The 17,751-nt window shown below is 44.5% G+C and overlaps 1 protein-coding gene across 2 annotated transcripts; it reads right to left on the bottom strand.

Moving 5' to 3' along the window:
• Positions 1-1,567: 1,567 nt before the first annotated feature.
• Positions 1,568-16,767, bottom strand: NUP50 (nucleoporin 50). Of its 2 annotated transcripts, XM_081822625.1 has the most exons (7): positions 16,560-16,731; positions 14,509-14,592; positions 11,305-11,491; positions 9,659-10,300; positions 7,786-7,867; positions 5,463-5,581; positions 1,568-4,515 (listed from the first exon to the last, which is right to left on the bottom strand). In XM_081822625.1, exons 1-7 carry the CDS (start codon positions 16,626-16,628, stop codon positions 4,313-4,315), a joined length of 1,386 nt encoding a protein of 461 aa, XP_081678751.1. In that variant the 5' UTR covers positions 16,629-16,731; the 3' UTR covers positions 1,568-4,312. The 2 variants fall into 2 exon arrangements, with proteins under 2 accessions (XP_081678751.1, XP_081678752.1); XM_081822626.1 differs by lacking the exon at positions 14,509-14,592 and having other exon boundaries at positions 16,560-16,767.
• Positions 16,768-17,751: the final 984 nt, after the last annotated feature.

Here is a 17,751-nt window from a genome sequence, read left to right as displayed (position 1 = left end):
CGTGTCAGAACCCTCTGTTGAAACCCACACGGCCAGTGATGAACGTGTTCTGGAATCAGTGGTGATGGTTGCCCAGTTCTGGGACTATACTATAACAACGACTGAAGCTTTCACTTTAAGAGTGTGTGAATTTCTCAATAAAAACAAAACCAAAACCACGCTATTCCCACCCCCCGTCCCAGTCTGCATTTCTAACAAGTTCCAAGGTGGGGCCACTGTGGTTGCCAGCTCCATGCTTGGAGAACCCATCTGTCAGCGGCCCATCGCCGAGTACTTACGACAGGGCTGGTGCGTTTTCGGGACAAACACCCTCTTGTGTCACTGAGTTCCCACTGGATGTTACTGGTTCCGGAATACTACTTCGATGAGTAAGTCCGTCTTCACAGTACCTTGCGGGGACACACCTCTGAAGTTACTCAGCACTTGACTCCAAAATCGTATCATAATCCTATTACAGTTTAATCTGTTCATGCTGTAATAGTGATTTTCTGGATCACTGAAAATTTAAAGCTCTAGAATAACAATGTATTTTTTCTTGAGCATCTTGATCTTTATAGTTTTAAAACGTCCTTAGGAGGGTTCAGATTTTTGACTGAGACAGACCTGGACACAGATCCCAAACCCACGTATGTATTTGTAAGAAACACACTAACCTGGCCCAGGGCCGTGCTTTGGAAAACGCACCATGGAGCCCCTTTGGGAGGTTTGCCCCGAGGGCCAAATGAGCACCAGATGCAGAGCGCCTGGCGCAGTGCTCCCCATGGTGGCCCGTGACACATCTACCATTCCAATTCTGATTTGTAAGGACGTAAATCCCACACGACAGACTCTCGAATGGCTCGGAGGAGGCCACACGCATACGCGCAGGGGCCGAGAGGAAGCAGATCCTCCGCTGCCTGGGGGTTTCTGCACGGTCCTTCTCCCCCCAGCCCACATGACTTGTATCGACACCAGGAACATCACCGAGGAACATAAAAGTGTCGAACACTGATTTTGTTTACTTTCCATTTATTCACATTTCATGGATTACACTTCCTCAAAAACTAATACAAACTGAAATTACATTGTCTGACAATTCAAGTATTTGTCTTAGAAAACAATTTCCTATGCAAAATAGAAAGCAAACAACTTATCTGATTGCTAAGAAGTCTTAACAACTGTTACGATCGATCGCGTCTGCATCAAGCAGAGTCCGGAGTCCTAACCATGACTGCCTCTGGCCAAGAAGTCCCGGTGCTCAGAGCGGGACTGGACGGCTCCTCGCGGTCCCCTGCCGGCACCGTGGGACACGCCAGTTTCAACCAGATTCTCACTTCCAGAATGAGAACCAATACCCAGGGGTTTGGGAGTGAGCCATTGGGTCTGCAAAGCCTTCAAAATACACCGTGCTTGCATTCTGACTTCAGAAATCAAAGAAGAACCGACAGTTGCTCAAAAGACGTGTTTAACTTTTAAAATGAAACCAAAAAGGCTTTCTCAGTGATAACTTGTTCTGCACTTGGACAGTAAGATGGGTTTTTTTTTTTTCTTCTCCCCCAGAACAGGTAGATTCTTTTTGGCATGCAGCATATCAAAAATATGATTTAGAACTGAAATTATAAAACTATAATCCTTTCCAAGAAAATCAATGCGTAAATGGTCAGACTTGTTCTTCCCTGGAAAACACAATCTAAACTGCTTTAAAAACTGGACACACATTTCCAGCCTGTAATTCTAAAAACAAAGACAGCACAATGCTCATTTTTTTGCTTACTGGGGAACTCTCAAAAGAAGGACACGCACCAGTTTAAAAAAGGCCACTGGGACACTCAGTATTTGTCAAGATGCAACACAACTGATTAAACGGATTAAAGGTTAAAAACAACTCCCTTCAGGCCACACAGATGATATACGTCATAGATCCTCCAACTAAATACAAAAATTTCAGTCTACGTTAAACATTTAAAAGCCTAATTTCTAATATTTTTGTTAAAAATAAATCTAACTAAACCTATGGGGCGGAATTTAGCTACTAATACAGCAGGGGAGAGAAGGCCGGCCCTCTGGGGGCCAAAGGGGCCTCTTCCCCCAAGTAACATACAAATATTTAGGTTTTACAGGAAAATCCACACACACTCAGGCTCTTTTGTATGTATACGTAATTAAAGTAGAGACCAGCAAGTTCCTAAAGGGGAAGCGACATGAAGGAAATACCGCGTTGGGAGTTCCGGCACACGCATCACGCCTGTCCCTGTAATTGTCACTTTAACAGTGAGTCTTAGCAGCAACAATTTGCTGGGAATGTCAGGAAAAGAGAAAGCCACATATACCCACTAATGCAAAAAGATTATGAACTCTTTTCCCGGGGGGGGGGGGTAGGTGAAAGGTGACCCAATCCTGATGCTGTTCGGCCACGTGTGGCAAACATCCCACTGGCCACGCAGAGGCTGCTACCAGTGTGGCGCCCCCTGAAAGTGCCCGAGTGGCCTCGCGGCTCCTGGGGACCACGGGTGGGCCACCCGGGACAGAAGTCTGTGCCCTGCACTTCCTCGTCCTCCTAGCAGCTGGATAAACCTCACTCAAGGCCGGCTGGGCCACAGCCACTGTAATAGGATCGACCACCACATACTAGAAATCACGTGTAACAAACACTCCAGAGTATTCTTGATTCTAAAAAGAAAATGCAAAAGTAACTGCCACTCCCTCCCTAGCTTTCCCACCGTGAGAGCCTGACCTCAGCCCACAAGTGTACGCACACCTCTGTGCATTTACTCAGAGTCACACACTGGGCCAGATTCTCTCACGAAGTGCAAGAATCTCACGGTACATAGTTGGCCAACTTCCTCACCTCAGGCATTGGAGTTAACCTGTTGGATCATAAAATGGTTTCCCTGCCCCCTTTATAAATCTCTAAAAATTATAACTTGTTTTAAAAAAAGTAACTGTACTATCTACAATTATTTTCTACAATTTTCTAAGTCAGAAGACATTACATACTGAAGATCAGAACATACAAGTGTGAGCCCTCAGGCACGGACCCTGAGCCTTGAAACAAGATCATATGGTACCAGCATTAAATGATTAACGAGGAATGAAAGTGGACATTTAAACATTAAAATCTGTATCTAATTCATGTGCCCAGAATCTTCCAAGAACACTAGGATCCGCTACCTGACTGCTGTGAAGAAGTGACGCAGCTCTGCTCCTGCAGAACCATGGCTCCCTTCCAAATGGACATACTGAGTAGCTTACTTGTAAAAAAGTGGAAACTTCAGGTATCAAATGTAGAATATACTTCTGTCTAAAGTTAAAGGCAACATTTACACACACAATTTCAATTCCATTACCTTATTGCATGTTTCCTGGCTAATCACATGGCTCATGTGTAGTAAGAGCTGCTAGGACTTTAAGTAGTAAGTAGCTCTTAGATCCATAGGGGTTCATCATGGCACAAATAGCTAAGACGTATTCTTTCTTTTGTACTATGCTCTAACTTTGACTTAACTTTCATTTCTACAGGCGCTTGTTGTCCGTGGTCTATAAACTCTAAGCTACCAAATCTGTGCTTTTAGACCGCATTCCAGGCAATCCCCCTCTATTCTCTTTGTCTGCAGAGGAATAGAGAAGTAACAGCACCTCAAGAGTGAAACTACAAAACCAAAGAACAAGCTACTTGTTTCCTTTTAAAACGAAAAAGCAGTTCCTCAATCAGGTAAAGAAGCCCACAGGGTTAAAAGGCCAATGTCTGCAAATAAAAAGCTAAAGCCTCTCATGCTGGGTGGGAACATTTGGTACTGGAGGTTCAGCTTTAGAATAACAATATGAGAAAGCACAGGAAAAATACCTCCATCACGGCGTGGTAGCATGATTCATTTGGAAAGAGTGCTGTTCTCCCAAATCAGTCAAGCCCACCAGAGAACGCCACAGGCGAGCTTCCTCCTGGACGCGGGGGCTGCCGGGAAGCCTCCCCAGCGGTGGCAGCAGACCCCAAAACCCGTGGATCGGAACAGCCTTTGGGAAGTCTAATCGATACCCTGATTTCAGCCTATTAAGAAACCACTTGTGGTCAGTTTAATAAATGAACATTAAAAATCTTCCAAAAAAAATTTCATTCAAATGTATTTTACACATCAGACAGTTCTTAAGAAGGGAGAATACAGGTTCTTGACACTTAACGTTTAAAGGTTTTATTGGCCATATTAATCTTCCTCACAAAGTTTTAAGTTATCTCTAAATTCTTAGAATGTCAAAGTAAGAAGAGAAGAAAAACTGACTAAGTCTAAGGGGTGGTGGGGAGCAGCAACTTGGCAGCAATCCCTTAGTCCAGGTGTGTTCAGGCATCCTTTTTCTCCAGTAAAATTTTGTGCAACTCATCCGCGTCCTCGCCTGTTTTTACCCGGATTAACATGGTGACTGGGATGGTGGCATTCTTCTCATCAACAGGTGGATTTGGAACACAGACGATCAGGACGTTGTTCTTCCCCGTTCGGCTACACGGCATGTTGGGTGGAATCAGGACATTCAGCAGTATGTTGCCTGCATTTCAACAAAGGAAAAAGGACATCAAAACCACACAGACCACACTGGAGGTCCACGAGCCTGCAGCTTTCATGTGCTAAATGTGAAATACAAGCTCTCCTGTAGCAAACGGATCTAAAACTGGGAGCTTCGGGAAGGCTGGGGAAAAGGGCCCGGGTCCCCTCATGCTGACACCACCATGGTGTCCCTCAGAGAGGGCCGCGAGGCCCTGTCGCAGCGGCCAGGCCTTCTGAGAGGTGTCCGTGCTCACACCAGACGAAGAGTGCGTCAGCACGACCTGGAGCCTTCACCAGGTCATTCCAACAAGGCAGGGCGGTTAGCAAAGACACCTCTCTGCGGCTCACCGGGTAAGAGCGCTAGGACGGTGATGGCGTCACCCATGAGTCAAGCCCACAGGGAAGAAAAAGCCGAAGGTTCTGCAACCCAGCCCGGCAGGGCCTAGCGGTACCCACCACTTCCTCATAGACCAGCCCTGGCCCCCCGCCCGGGCTCCTCCAGGCACCGGCTGCCTCCTTCCGCCTCCTTCCGGTGGGTTGTTCTAAGGGTGGGGCTGGGGCAAAGGGGAGCCGGCAAGGTGTTTATGGTTATTTCCTACATAAAGCAGATTCCTTTAAATGGTTAATCGCCCTTCTGTGTTTATTAAGCCGTCCAATTTACCTATAGCTTCTTAGTCACATTTCTAACACAAAGTGAAACGAAAACCATCTTGGTTACTTCTTTTAACACATCTACGTTTTCTTGCACTCTGTTATGCTGGTACTCAACTCAGCCTATAAATAATCAGGAAATACAGGATGCATTTGATCTGATTGACTGCTATTCTGTCCCCCCAAAACACATGGCTCTACTTGAAAATCTCAATGACTGGAACCAGCAAGGTGAAGGGCTTTTATGCACTATGTGGTCAGCATGATCTTGTGCCACCTGAAAAACAAGATACCCACCTAAATTGGTGTCTGCCCGCACTAACAGCTGCGTCTTCTGATTGGCTGTAGGTTTTAAATGCAAAGTACCCACACCTTTCTCTTTAAATTCATTGTCTTTCTTGTAAAACAGTTTACACCTATAGAGAAAAAGAAGCAAGGCCATCAGATACTCAAGAGACAAGTTTTTTTTTTTTTTTTTAAAGATTTTATTTATTTATTCGACAGAGACACAGCGAGAGAGGGAACACAAGCAGGGGGAGTGGGAGAGGGAGAAGCAGGCTTCCCGCCGAGCAGGGAGCCTGACGTGGGGCTTGACCCCAGGACCCTGGGATCACGACCTGAGCCGAAGGCAGACGCTTAACGACTGAGCCACCCAGGCGCCCCAAGAGACAAGTTTTCTAACAACCGCTGTTCACACTTGTGTGGAAAGACAAGGATGAACCTTTGATTCAAACTAGGTCTGGGTACAAACCCAAGTAAGAAAATCTGGTTAGATATTCTAGAACCCTTCCCTATTTTTCCCAATTATTAAAAGAGTGGGTCATGGGCGCTTGGGTGGCTCAGTTGGTTGAGCGACTGCCTTCGGCTCAGGTCATGATCCTGGAGTCCCGGGATCGAGTCCCACATCGGGCTCCCTGCTCAGCAGGGCGTCTGCTTCTCCCTCTGACCCTCCCCCCTCTCATGTGCTCTCTCTCTCTCCCTCTCTCTCTCAAATAAATAAATAAATAAAATCTTTAAAAAAAAAAAAAGAGTGGGTCATGTGCAACTTGAAAAAAAACACTTTCTGAAGCTACCTATTCTCAGTTCAGTCAAAACCACAGTAAACACTCCACACCTCTGATGTGCTCCTTTGGCCCTGAGTTCAAGAGGCCGATCTGGTCCTTTCGGGACAGGAACAAATACAGGACCCTCTGGCCCCCATCTCTCTTGCCCTTCTTCCTATTTATTTTAATTTTCTTCAGGACTCCTTCAATTTTTGATCTACCAAAATGCTGAAATTTTGGAGATCACTTTTTTTTTTTTAATCCATTTGAGAGAGATCAAGCGAGCACAAGCAGGGTGAGAGTGAGAGGGAGCAGGAGACTCCCCACCGAGCCGGGAGCCCACCGTGGGGCTCGATCCCAGGACCCCGGGATCATGACCTGAGCTGAAGGCAGACGCTCAACCAACTGAGCCACCCAGGCGCCCCGGAAAACACTCTTAAGCAAGACCTAACTGAAAATAATGTAGTCAAGCGTCTTCCCAGCCTGCTCTGTCATAATCTCCTTAGGTCATGAAGACACAAATCAAAACCACTTCCTGCTCCTTCAATTTATTCCGATTAGGAAAAAATCCTTTATAGGTCATCTGCGTAATTAAATTTAAAAACAAGCAAAAGGCATTGTTGGATTCTTTTTTTAAAAAAAATATTTTGTTTATTTATTTGAAAGAGAGAGCAAGCGAGGGGACACAAGAAGGGGGAGTGGGAGAGGGAGAAGCAGGCTTCCCGCGGAGCAGGGAGCCCGATGCAGGGCTCGATCCCAGAACCCTGGGATCATGACCTGAGCCGAAGGCAGAAGCTTAACGACTGAGCCACCCAGGTGCCCGCATTGTTGGGTTCTTAAAAGTTCTCAGAAATAACAACACTTGGGAATTCCACAGGATATGGTGATTGTTACAAACACTGACTCCGTGTGAAATTTCTGTATTTAAAAAAACACACCTAGGGAAAGTTCTAAAATGATACAACTGACTTTTCTGTAAACATGTTTGTTAAAAAGTACTAATTTCATTTCATTGGGATGAGATAATTCAAAATTTCTCCTTGGCTTTCTTCTGAAAGCAACAGCTCTCATATAAAAACAAAAGTGAACCAAAAAACAAAACTGTTCTCATCACTGGGGAGGAAATAAAGGGCTGGTTACTATGCAGTACGTTTTGGCTGAGAAAACCCACAAGGGCCAACCAGGTCTCCAGGAGGGGATGACACCTCCCGATGAAGAGCAGAAGTAAAAACAAAGGTGAAATCAGTGAGGAGGTGACTTTCTTTGTGCAGGGGGGTGGAGCAGGGGGAGAGGAGGGAGATGGGGGTGGGACGGTCAAAGAAAAGCCTGTCTCTAAAGCACTTCAGAAGAAAGAAAATACTAGAAAAGAGTAGGAAATGCCCAGCAGGAAATTTCTAGAACCTGTTTTCAAATGAACAGGTCAAGAATTCTCCCTTGTTCCCATCCGAAGAGCAGGCCCAGCCTGACCCCAGGAGGGGATGCTCAGCAAATCCTGTAGGGCTGAGATCGCCCCAGAGGCCACCTTCCACATCTCTGAAGACATGCTCACCACATGGGTTCCCGGGACTCTTACTTACTTTTTGGAGTAAAAAGCATCTTCTTCTTTTACTTCAGTAACTACTACTTTAGGCGGCTCATCATTCTCTTCTTCATCTCCGCCTTTTATAAAAACAACACTAACTCAGTAAAATTCAAATCAAGAGCTTAAAAATGTTACAAAAGAAGTTATCCATCCCCTAACACCTCAACCTAAAAATTCCCTGTAAGCTGATGCAGAAATCGAAAGCACACATCTAACTGGGGGAGATTCACTGGATTTTAATCATTTTGTGAAAAATTAGGATAATTTTTAATGGGAACATGCTTCTCTCTCCTAAATGTTAATTTGTAGAAAGCCCTAGAATGAAAAATTGTCAATGCTTATGATTCGGTGCACCAATTTTAACAGAAAAATAAACACCCACACAGACTCAAGATCACCCACTGGAAAAGGAAAATCTCAGACAGGCTTCTAAACACCTTCATCCCCAGATCTCCTGTGACACTGTGTGTGTCATGCTGAGGAATAATCAGTCTCCGCGATGGCCAAAGAAGAGGAGGACAATAAAGCTGGTTACAGGGCAGGCTGTCAGAGAAACCACCCCGAAGCGTGAGCAAGCTGCTTCTGTGAGGCCCCGTGTCTGGAGGCTCAGGCACCAGGCGCCCTCCCAGCCCCAGCCCCAGCCCCAGGGGAGATCTAGGACACGATGATGCAAACGATGATCCTCCGGAGAAAGATGGTCTCAGGACACACACTAAATTAAACAGCAACTCTCAGAAAAACAATTCTGGTGCCCCAACAAGTCAAAGTGACCAGATTTAAATTCCCAAGAAGGCAGCCGTGAGCGAGGCTCTCCAGGGCGGGCCCAGGCAGCAAGACTCAAACAAGCTCACGGGCTCTCTCTCGCAGGGAGAGGTGCAGCGGCCACCAGACAAGCAGGGGGGGCTCTGCCGCTGGGCATCTGGCATCGTGCGGGGACCGAGCCTCACTCATGTCCCTCCCACAGGCAGCCTCGCCGTTCCTGGGACCGCTCTAGGAGCAGGACCACTCTCCATCGGTCGCATTTAGGGCAGAGAAATAAAAAGGGAGATCTTTAGCCTATGCTTTGCTCTGGAGGGCCCTTGCCTGAGGATGGACTCAAAGGAATGGAAGTTACCCTCCCAGGAGAAAACAGCCGGTTTCTTTCGTTCTCAAGTACTGAGAAGTGAACACCTCCTTCGAGACGTACTTTTTAACTGCTCACAAATAAGTGTCTTCACACAATGTGTTCACAACCACAATGGGATGAGGAGAGACTAGGCCATTAATCCCTCTTTTCAAAGAGCTAAGAACAGGTAGTGAAGGGCCTGTGACTCAGGCCCGGTTTGGGGCACTGACTCCACCCAAGGTGGATGCTTCTGGAAAGGTGGCTGCAGTCTAGACACATTGAGGGAAACCCCCACCAATTTGTTCCTGGGGCTATGCAAAGTCTACCTTCTTTATTCACAGTAGAGTACTATTTTGCCATGAGACTTCACCTATGATTAAATCTCCCAAACACAAGACATGCCACGGACATTGATGAGCAATTCTTTCAGTAAGACACAATTCTCAAGCACTGTTAATTTACTGAATTTTTTTATGTGCGTTTAATACTTTTCAAAGTCACTGTGCCTGATATGGTTATATTCTTTTTATTTTTATATTCTCAATCCTTACAGTAGCCCTGCAAAATAGGTCTTACTCCACTTTACAAAGAGGGAAACAACAGACTCAAAAGCAGCCGATCAACTGTGTCCGAGATCATATCCGGGAAACGACGTGAGTCACAGCGTGAATCCAGATCCACCTGATTTACAAATCTACGTTTGTGCCGCTAAACCCAAAACTCAGATCCAAGACAGACTTAGGAGGATAAACTTTATTATTACCTTTGTATTCGCTACTGCCGCCTTCAGCCTGTACCTCCAACATTTTCGTGGAAAATGGTGAAGACACCGGTTTATTCTGGGTAAGCTCTTTGCCAAATAAACTGGAGTTTCCAGAAGAAAACGAAAATGCAGTCAGGGGGCCGGAGTTTAAAGAGCCCAAGACAGAACTGTCGATCTTCTTGCCAAAGTTAAACGAGGCCCCCGCGGCTCCTCCGGGCGGGTCCGGCGGCTTCTCAGCAGTGTCCTCCACCTTGTTGCCCGCAAACGCCAATGTCGAGTCTCGCTGCAGTTCTGCTGCCCCGAACGGGGAAGGGGACTGGGTCGCAAGCGACATTTTCTTGGCTTCACTTTCAGAGCGCCTGCTGCCGCTGCCCCCGAGCTGCTGTTCGATACCAGTGAGGTATTTCTCGTAGTCCTTAAAGATGGGCGTCAGGTCGCACAGGGGGTTCGTGTTCACGTGCTTCGCGATCCAATCCCGGACGGAACAGTTTAAGGCAGCCAGCTGCTTGTGATAGACGTCCCGGGGGCAGGCCGCGCTAGAGGTAAGGCCGGAGGAGGAGGGCTGCTGACTGTCACCATTAGTTTTGGGAGTTAAGATCTTTTTATCGACCAAGGAGGTAGGACCATTTGCAGCAATAGATCCTATAGGGAATTAAAAGTTTGAAGAGTTTACTGAGAAGCTGGTTTGATAATATCAGCTGGATTTTTATGCTGTCTTCATACTTTCTGCTTTTATTGTATCCTGTATTTTTGTGACAGTTCAAGAAGTATGTGCACATCTAATATTTAGGAACCGGTGATCACAAAAATCAAACTTTATACAAGAACATGGTCTATGATGTGCTTGCATTAAAAATAATCTTTTCTTTGAAAAGGAGGCCCGCTTCCCCCAGAACTGTCCCAATAGTTAGTATAAAACTTAATCCCCAAGGTTGTAGGGATGAACATATATTAATGCAGTTAAAATCTTAACAAAGTGCTGGCTTAATCACACTACACATTCTGCCTCATTAAAACAAAACAGTGTACATTCAGAACAGCTAAGTACAATCCAACCAGCCAGGATCACTTCCCGAAAACCGAAGACTGGAGCCCATGATTCCATTCTCTGCTGCTAATCCCAACAGTTCTTGACCAATTCTCTCAAAACAGGATCAGGCAGTCACCACACCCCAGGTGACATAAATCTAGAGTGGAGGACCGTAAGTTCCTAGTAGGTGTGGGCCACACGGAAAGTCCCTCGTACACAGAGAACGAATGAACACATGGGAAGGCAGGTCTTTACGGAGGGTCCACTAAGAGCTTCCTCTTCTCCTTTGACCCCATAGGTCAGTTCTCAGGGTCATTCTCATTTCACAGTTGAAGATTTGGAGGCTCAGAGGCTAATAAGGAACTTTACCAGGGCTGCAGAGCCAGTGACTGGCGGAGCTGAGAACCTGGGTCTATTTTGCCTCAAAAGCCTGTGCTCTACTCACTTACTCTGCAAAGAGCCAACATCTCTCTAACTTCCATCCCTTTCAGTATTACCCTGTTTCTGCTCATGGAGTCCCAGGACCCAGGATCAAGTACAAGGAAAACATCTTTGCAATGTTATTTTTCAGATCATCTGTACACAGATGTGAGCGGAGGGAGGAGAACCTACTCACCAAAGGCTGCCTTGCTCTCCGCTGCTGTCCTGGCGCTGGAGAAGGGAGGGGCGCTGCTTATGCTGCTTCCGTTAGACAGTCCTTCCAAAGGCTTCCCTCCAGCACCATTACCAAATCCAGAAAACCCTCCTCCTCCAGAAGGTACAACCAAACCTTTAAAACCTTTAAAGGCCCCTCCACTATCCGACTGAAACAAAGAAAGAGCACACATTAGAGGACTCTGTTTCATAACCAGGTAAGCAAGTGCGTGACAATACCACGTTGGCTGAGTAGCACCAGAAGCTTACGGGACCAGCACTGGAGGAAAAGGAGAAGCAGGTGCAGAGACGGGACATGAGACCGACTTTATTCACAGCGACAGCTCTGCAGTCCGAAGCTGCCTTCCTGATACAGCCATGAAGAAAGCCATTTACAGTGCAACTTGTTTTTAAAAACATATTTAAGATAAAGAAGGCAAAAAAGACTAATGCACTAAACTTGTGTACACAGCCTCAGAATTATAACTAAAAACACACACTCTAAAACGGCTAAATCCCAAAGGAGGCCTCTTTCTTGTACTACTCAATCGAAGACCATTAGCCTAAGGAAGCTGTAGAAACATCAAGTCAGGCTGACTGATGAAAGTATCTTACCCATTTTCCTATGACTTCCTAAAGCACTTCTGTAGCTTTTAGCTTCTAGAAACGTGAGCAGCTGACTCTCAAATCTTAGACCTTCCCTTGGTTGAGAAATCCAGAGGCAACATTTTTATTCTCAATTTTCTCGCTATTTCCATCAGCAAGGCCTTTCTAGTAGACCTTTCCCACTGTCGCTGGCTTCCTCACATCTCCAACCCGCGATGCTCTGGAAATATCCAGCACTCCTTATGAGCTTCTAAACCTGCTCTCTGCTCCTGGAAACTCTTGGAGAAACGTTCCTCAGTTTACGTTGCTCTGCTAAAGATACCTCTTTTTTTTTCCATTCAAAACCAGTGGTTACACCACAATGGGCGTGATCTGCTTCCTGGATCCGAGGCAGGCTCTAGGAAATATTCTCAGAAACACATCATGGAATACATGCTTCCCAACATCTGAGGGAGTGCACAAACCTTACGTTTTCACACAAATGAATTATAATCATGATCTCACAAAAATATTACTTAAACTAGAAACTTTGTTTTCTGAATGGGTTGGTTAGCCTAATATTGCAGTTTTCAAAAAACACAAACATTTCAATCACATCCACAGGAATTTCAGATGGTTACTGACCACGGATACAATTATGGCAACAAAATTCGGCAAAAAAAGGCAAACTCTTAACTTGTATGAATTTTAATGCGTGTAATAAAAATAGCTTAGGCCCTGACACCCTCATTTGATTTCTGATGATTCAATATCCCAAATACACCAAAGCGACAGCCACCATCTATGACAATACTCCACGGACATAGTGGAAAGCTCCAAGTGGCTCCTCGGAGCCTGGTATTCTGCATGAGATTTAAAAGCCACAGGACATTTATAGTGATTTTAGAAACTGTTAACAGGAAATTGGCTCTAGAATCATCATGAAAATTCAACAACCACTGTTTAAAAAAGAAAAAAAGGAATACGAGTCACTCAGAAAAAGGGCAGAAGTGAATGAGGAGCTGCCCATTTGGGCCCCACGGAACTGACACGTCCCTGGGCCCGCCAGTCTCCCTCACTCATTTTTTTCCGTGGCACTTAGAGAAAAACAAAAACTACACACTCGGTGTGTCTTTTCCATCATTAGGACGTATGTTCCACAAAGCATGGATATTTTACTTACTCTTATCTGTTTTTACCCACCAATATTATCTCCAGCGCTTAGCAGGTCTGTTGAGTAAATGGACAAACCCACGACAGGTGACCCTTGAACAACATGGGGTCAGGAGTACCGACCTCCCCCCACCCCCGCCCCCCCGGAATATAAACGGACGCAGGCAATTCAAACCCATGTGGTTCAACAGTCACCTGCATACGGGAAAAGCCACATTTCAGCATTTAAGCAGACAACGTAACATTTATTATACAAGTTCTAAAAGTTATAGCTGAAATGATATGTGGATTTCAACTATCTATATTCATTTCCTTTAACAGCCAGAGGGCTCCCCCACCCCCCCCCTTCCCTTGGGCCAAGTCTGGATTGTGGTCTACACGGTTACACGGTTTCATTCTTCTGAGGCGGGGCCATCCCTCTTCCAGCCGGTCTTCCTTCCTTCGGCTTCTCAGTCTACATCATGAGCTGCCACTCTCAGCTAGACCCCGGTTTCAACCTCCTGCATGCCTCCCAGAGCTGCACCCAGCTGTCACCCCTCCTCCTGTACCAGGTAACCACCCATATATGTAGTGGTCTCCTACAGAACCTCACTTGAATGTACCCCAGGCCCTTAAAATACACTTCCCCAAGTAAACCAATCACTTCCTCCCTAATTAAGTTGTCCTTTCCCCGCTGTTATCTTCTCCATGAGAGCCATCAAACTTCACTAGGCTCAATACCTACATCCAACTCGTCACCAGTCTTTAAGAATGAAATTAGACCAGAGGAGACTTGGAATAACAAAACTGAACAGAGCCACCACAAAAGGTGCAGCTGAGTAGGGTCCTTCCAGCTGCCACCCAGGATGTACAAACCAGACTCTCCAGCCTGACAAGAGACGCCCAGGCCACCAAGTCAGCATGCAGGTGTCTGGAATGTATTTGAGGGCTGAGGATCGTACTGGGGCAGCATTGTTAAATGTGGAGTGATGGTTGAATGGAACCACATGATTTCAATTCAAGAGTTACAACTCATCTTTTAATCCTTGTGAACACAGGAAGGAAACATTATAACATACTGTATTAGGAAGAAAATCTGCATGTGAAATGCTTCTGTTACAGCTAAAGGACCTCCCCCCCCCACACACAAACACACACTCCTCAATGCCAGGGAGCATTTCCCTTCCTTACTCCACCGGCCACCCACTCTTCTTCTTCTTGCCGCTCGGTTGAAATTTGTCCAGATCTACACTTTATTTCTACAACTGGGTAAGGTGCACATCTCATACTTATTGTTTTCTAACTCCCATGGTCCACCTCAAGGATTTTCACAAGTAGAGTAAACATTTTAAAAAGCATTTATCGATCTGACTGCTCCCAGGGGTAGAAATGCTCTGCAATTAGAAATCAAATTAGTGTTTAATACCAAAAGTGGTAAGAAAACACTCACTTCAAATCCAACATTTCTACGCTTTGCTTTCTTTATGGCTCTATTCTTCAAGACTTCCTCACTGGCCACTGAGAATGTTCCCACCTGCAGGTGTACAAATTAAACAGCAGTAAGATGAGGCCCCAAAGGAGAAGAAATGCTAAACAAAAAAGCCTGACCAAACTTATCTTAGTATCTGCTGGTTTTAAAGTACTGTTAATACTAGTAACAAATTATGGAGACGGCACATAACAATAAAGTTTACGTCTATTATCTATCTTACGAATCCCAAAGCTACTTAGGTGAATCAGAAATCTTCCAGATCTACAAAAACGCAGGCTCTGAATCACAATCCAGAGGAGTACACACAGGAAAGTTCTGACAAGACTAAGACCGTCAAAAGTTTGGTAGAGGGGCGCCTGGGTGGCTCAGTCGTTTGAGCCTCCGACTCTTGATTTCGGCTCAGGGTCGTGAGATCAAGCCCTGCGTTGGGCTCTGTGCTCAGCATGGAGTCTGCTTGATATTGTTTCTCTCCCTCTGCACCCCCCCACTCTAAAAGTAAATAAATAAAATGTTAAATAAAAGAAGTTTTGTAGAAAACTATTCAGGACCAGTTCTTCAAATTTCAAATATATTCAAAGATATGAATAAAACTTAGGATAAAAAACCCAGTTTTAAGAGGCAAAATCTATTCTTCAAAAGCCAAAAGTTACCTTAAAGATCATTAACAGTTGGTAACAGAGCCAGTTCTAAAACCCAGATGCCCAAATCTAGGATCCTCCTACTACAGTTTTCAAAAACAGTTTATTTTTATCACATATGCATATGATTTTTGAGAAACCTTGCCCATTTGCCCGTCATCCCAGAGACCACTGGCACAGCTGGGCCTCTAAGTGACCCTGTTGGAAAACTACTGCTCTTCCCAGTAGCTAAAAGTACTATGCCCACAATCAGGAATTTGGTGAAGATCTCTGGCTTTATTTCAACCCTGCTTTTACCCTGTAGGGCTGGCATAAAATACTTTCTGTAAGAAGCTGTCTCTGTAGTTATTTCAGATAATGTTAAACTTAAAAGAGATCTCTACACTTAAGAGAAGGGATCATCTGGATACCTGTCTCGAATTCAATGTAAGGTCCTTTCAGACTCATTAAAATTTAACTAAATGGAAGTCCTTTCATTCCTGAAATATGTTAATGTCAAAGCAAATCATTATACAGTCATCATAAATCGTACTAGGCACAGAATGTAACACTGTGCATCAGACCAGGAAAAAACTTAGTTACCGAAGAGTTGGTTAAAAAGCACCAAGTCAGTTAGAAATGTTAAAAACCCTGTCAAAATATTAATATACTTGTGATTTTGGTTTCCCTAAACATATTAATACATATATTTGTAAAGAAAAAAAATGTTCATACTACAAGAGATTCAGAAAGAAGGAAGATGGTTTAAGAATAAGCTTGGAAACACACTTTTGCAGATTTCTTCCTTTTTTTTTTTTTAAACTTAGCACCATTCTATTAACTCAAAAGGCTAATTTGGTTACAGATTTCCTTAGTGAACCGGCCAGGGAGCATCAAACTGCTGATGAGGCACTAAAAACGCAGCTGTGTTCTACTCTTTGTAAGAGAAAAATTAAAATATTTCCTCAGGGAAGACCCATTTTTATTTTGTTAGGAAAGAAACTAGGCCAATCTAAATTCTAATTCCAATGAACTTACATTTTTAGTTTTAAAAGTTACTATTTTCTGTTCAGGCTGTTCTTTAAAAGACCTTTTAATTTTACTACAAAATCTTCCTGAGGAACCCCAAAATGAATTTAAATTTATTTTTTTTAAAGATTTTATTTATTTATTTGACAGAGACAGAGACAGCGAGAGCAGGAACACAAGCAGGGGGAGCGGGAGAGGGAGAAGCAGGCTTCCCGCGGAGCAGGGAGCCTGATGTGGGGCTCAATCCCAGGACCCTGGGATCATGACCTGAGCCAAAGGCAGACACTTAACCACTGAGCCACCCAGGAGCCCTGAATTTAAATTTAGAAGCAGCAGGAAACCATCCTTGAGGAAAGATCTTACCTCTTCTGCTTCGTCTTCTTGATCCCAATTCCTATCTGTCAATTCCTTCTCAGCAATTCTTTTGGCCATATTTTCAAACCTAAGTTAAAAGTAAAAAGAAGTGAAAAGTGCGTTCCTAGACCAAGATATAAGAACTTACAAAGAATTTTTTTTGAAGATTATTTATCTGAGAGAGAGAGAGCATGCGCACAAGCAGGAGGGGCAGAGGAAGAGGAAGAGAGAATCACAAGCAAGCATGAAGCCCAATGAGGGGCTTGATCCCACGACCCTGAGATCATGACCTGAGATGAAACCAAGAGTCCGATGGATTAACTTACCACCCAGGCGCCCCGAGAATTTACAAAGAATTTTTAAAGAATTTTTACAAAGAATGCAAAGAATTTTTACGAAGAATTTTAAAAATTCACACTAGCATGAAATGAGATAAAAAACACAAACATTCCTGATCCCAGTGGGAACTGCCTTCCTGAGAACTTCATAGCAGTGTTCTCAGGCTCTCAGTGTTACACATGCAATAAAGGGTTATGGAAGGAGGCAGCGCAGGTGTTCTAAGAACATTGGCACTCTCTCTGAACAGCGCTAAGCCGGCTCCATCTGAAAAAAACTAAAATAAACCACTGACTTTTTAAAATCTGAAATCTTAAGTACTGTGTATGTAATCAACAAGTGCTTAATTTATTCTATGCAAATTATAATTACAGTCTTGCTACAGGCAAAACATTTTAAATACTTAAAATTCTCTTAAAGATGATCCAGGAAAGAAGTTCATCTTTAGATAAGAACGTTAATAAGGCCCTGGAAATACTTTTCCAGCACGAGTACTCCTCTTTAGGCTACAGTTGATAGAAATAAATTTCCCAAGACTGAACACTTAATTACCCCAAGTTGTATACTGCTAAGCTAGAGTATCATTTAAAAGTTCAAAATGTAATTAATATAGATGTGTTAACACTCAAAATTTATATAGGACCTTCAAGAATAAGCCATCACTCAGGGCGCCTGGGTGGCTCAGTTGGTTAAGCGACTGCCTTCGGCTCAGGTCATGATCCTGGAGTCCCTGGATCGAGTCCTGCATCGGGCTCCCTGCTCGGCAGGGAGCCTGCTTCTCCCTCTGACCCTCCCCCCTCTCATGTGCTCTCTGTCTCTCTCATTCTCTCTGTCTCAAATAAATAAATAAAATCTTTAAAAAAAA

Source organism: Leptonychotes weddellii, chromosome 5 (genome assembly GCF_054177405.1).
Source record: "Leptonychotes weddellii isolate Sample4059 chromosome 5, ASM5417740v2, whole genome shotgun sequence".
In the NCBI taxonomy this organism is placed as follows: domain Eukaryota; kingdom Metazoa; phylum Chordata; class Mammalia; order Carnivora; family Phocidae; genus Leptonychotes; species Leptonychotes weddellii.
This window is presented reverse-complemented; position numbering and strand designations above follow the sequence as displayed.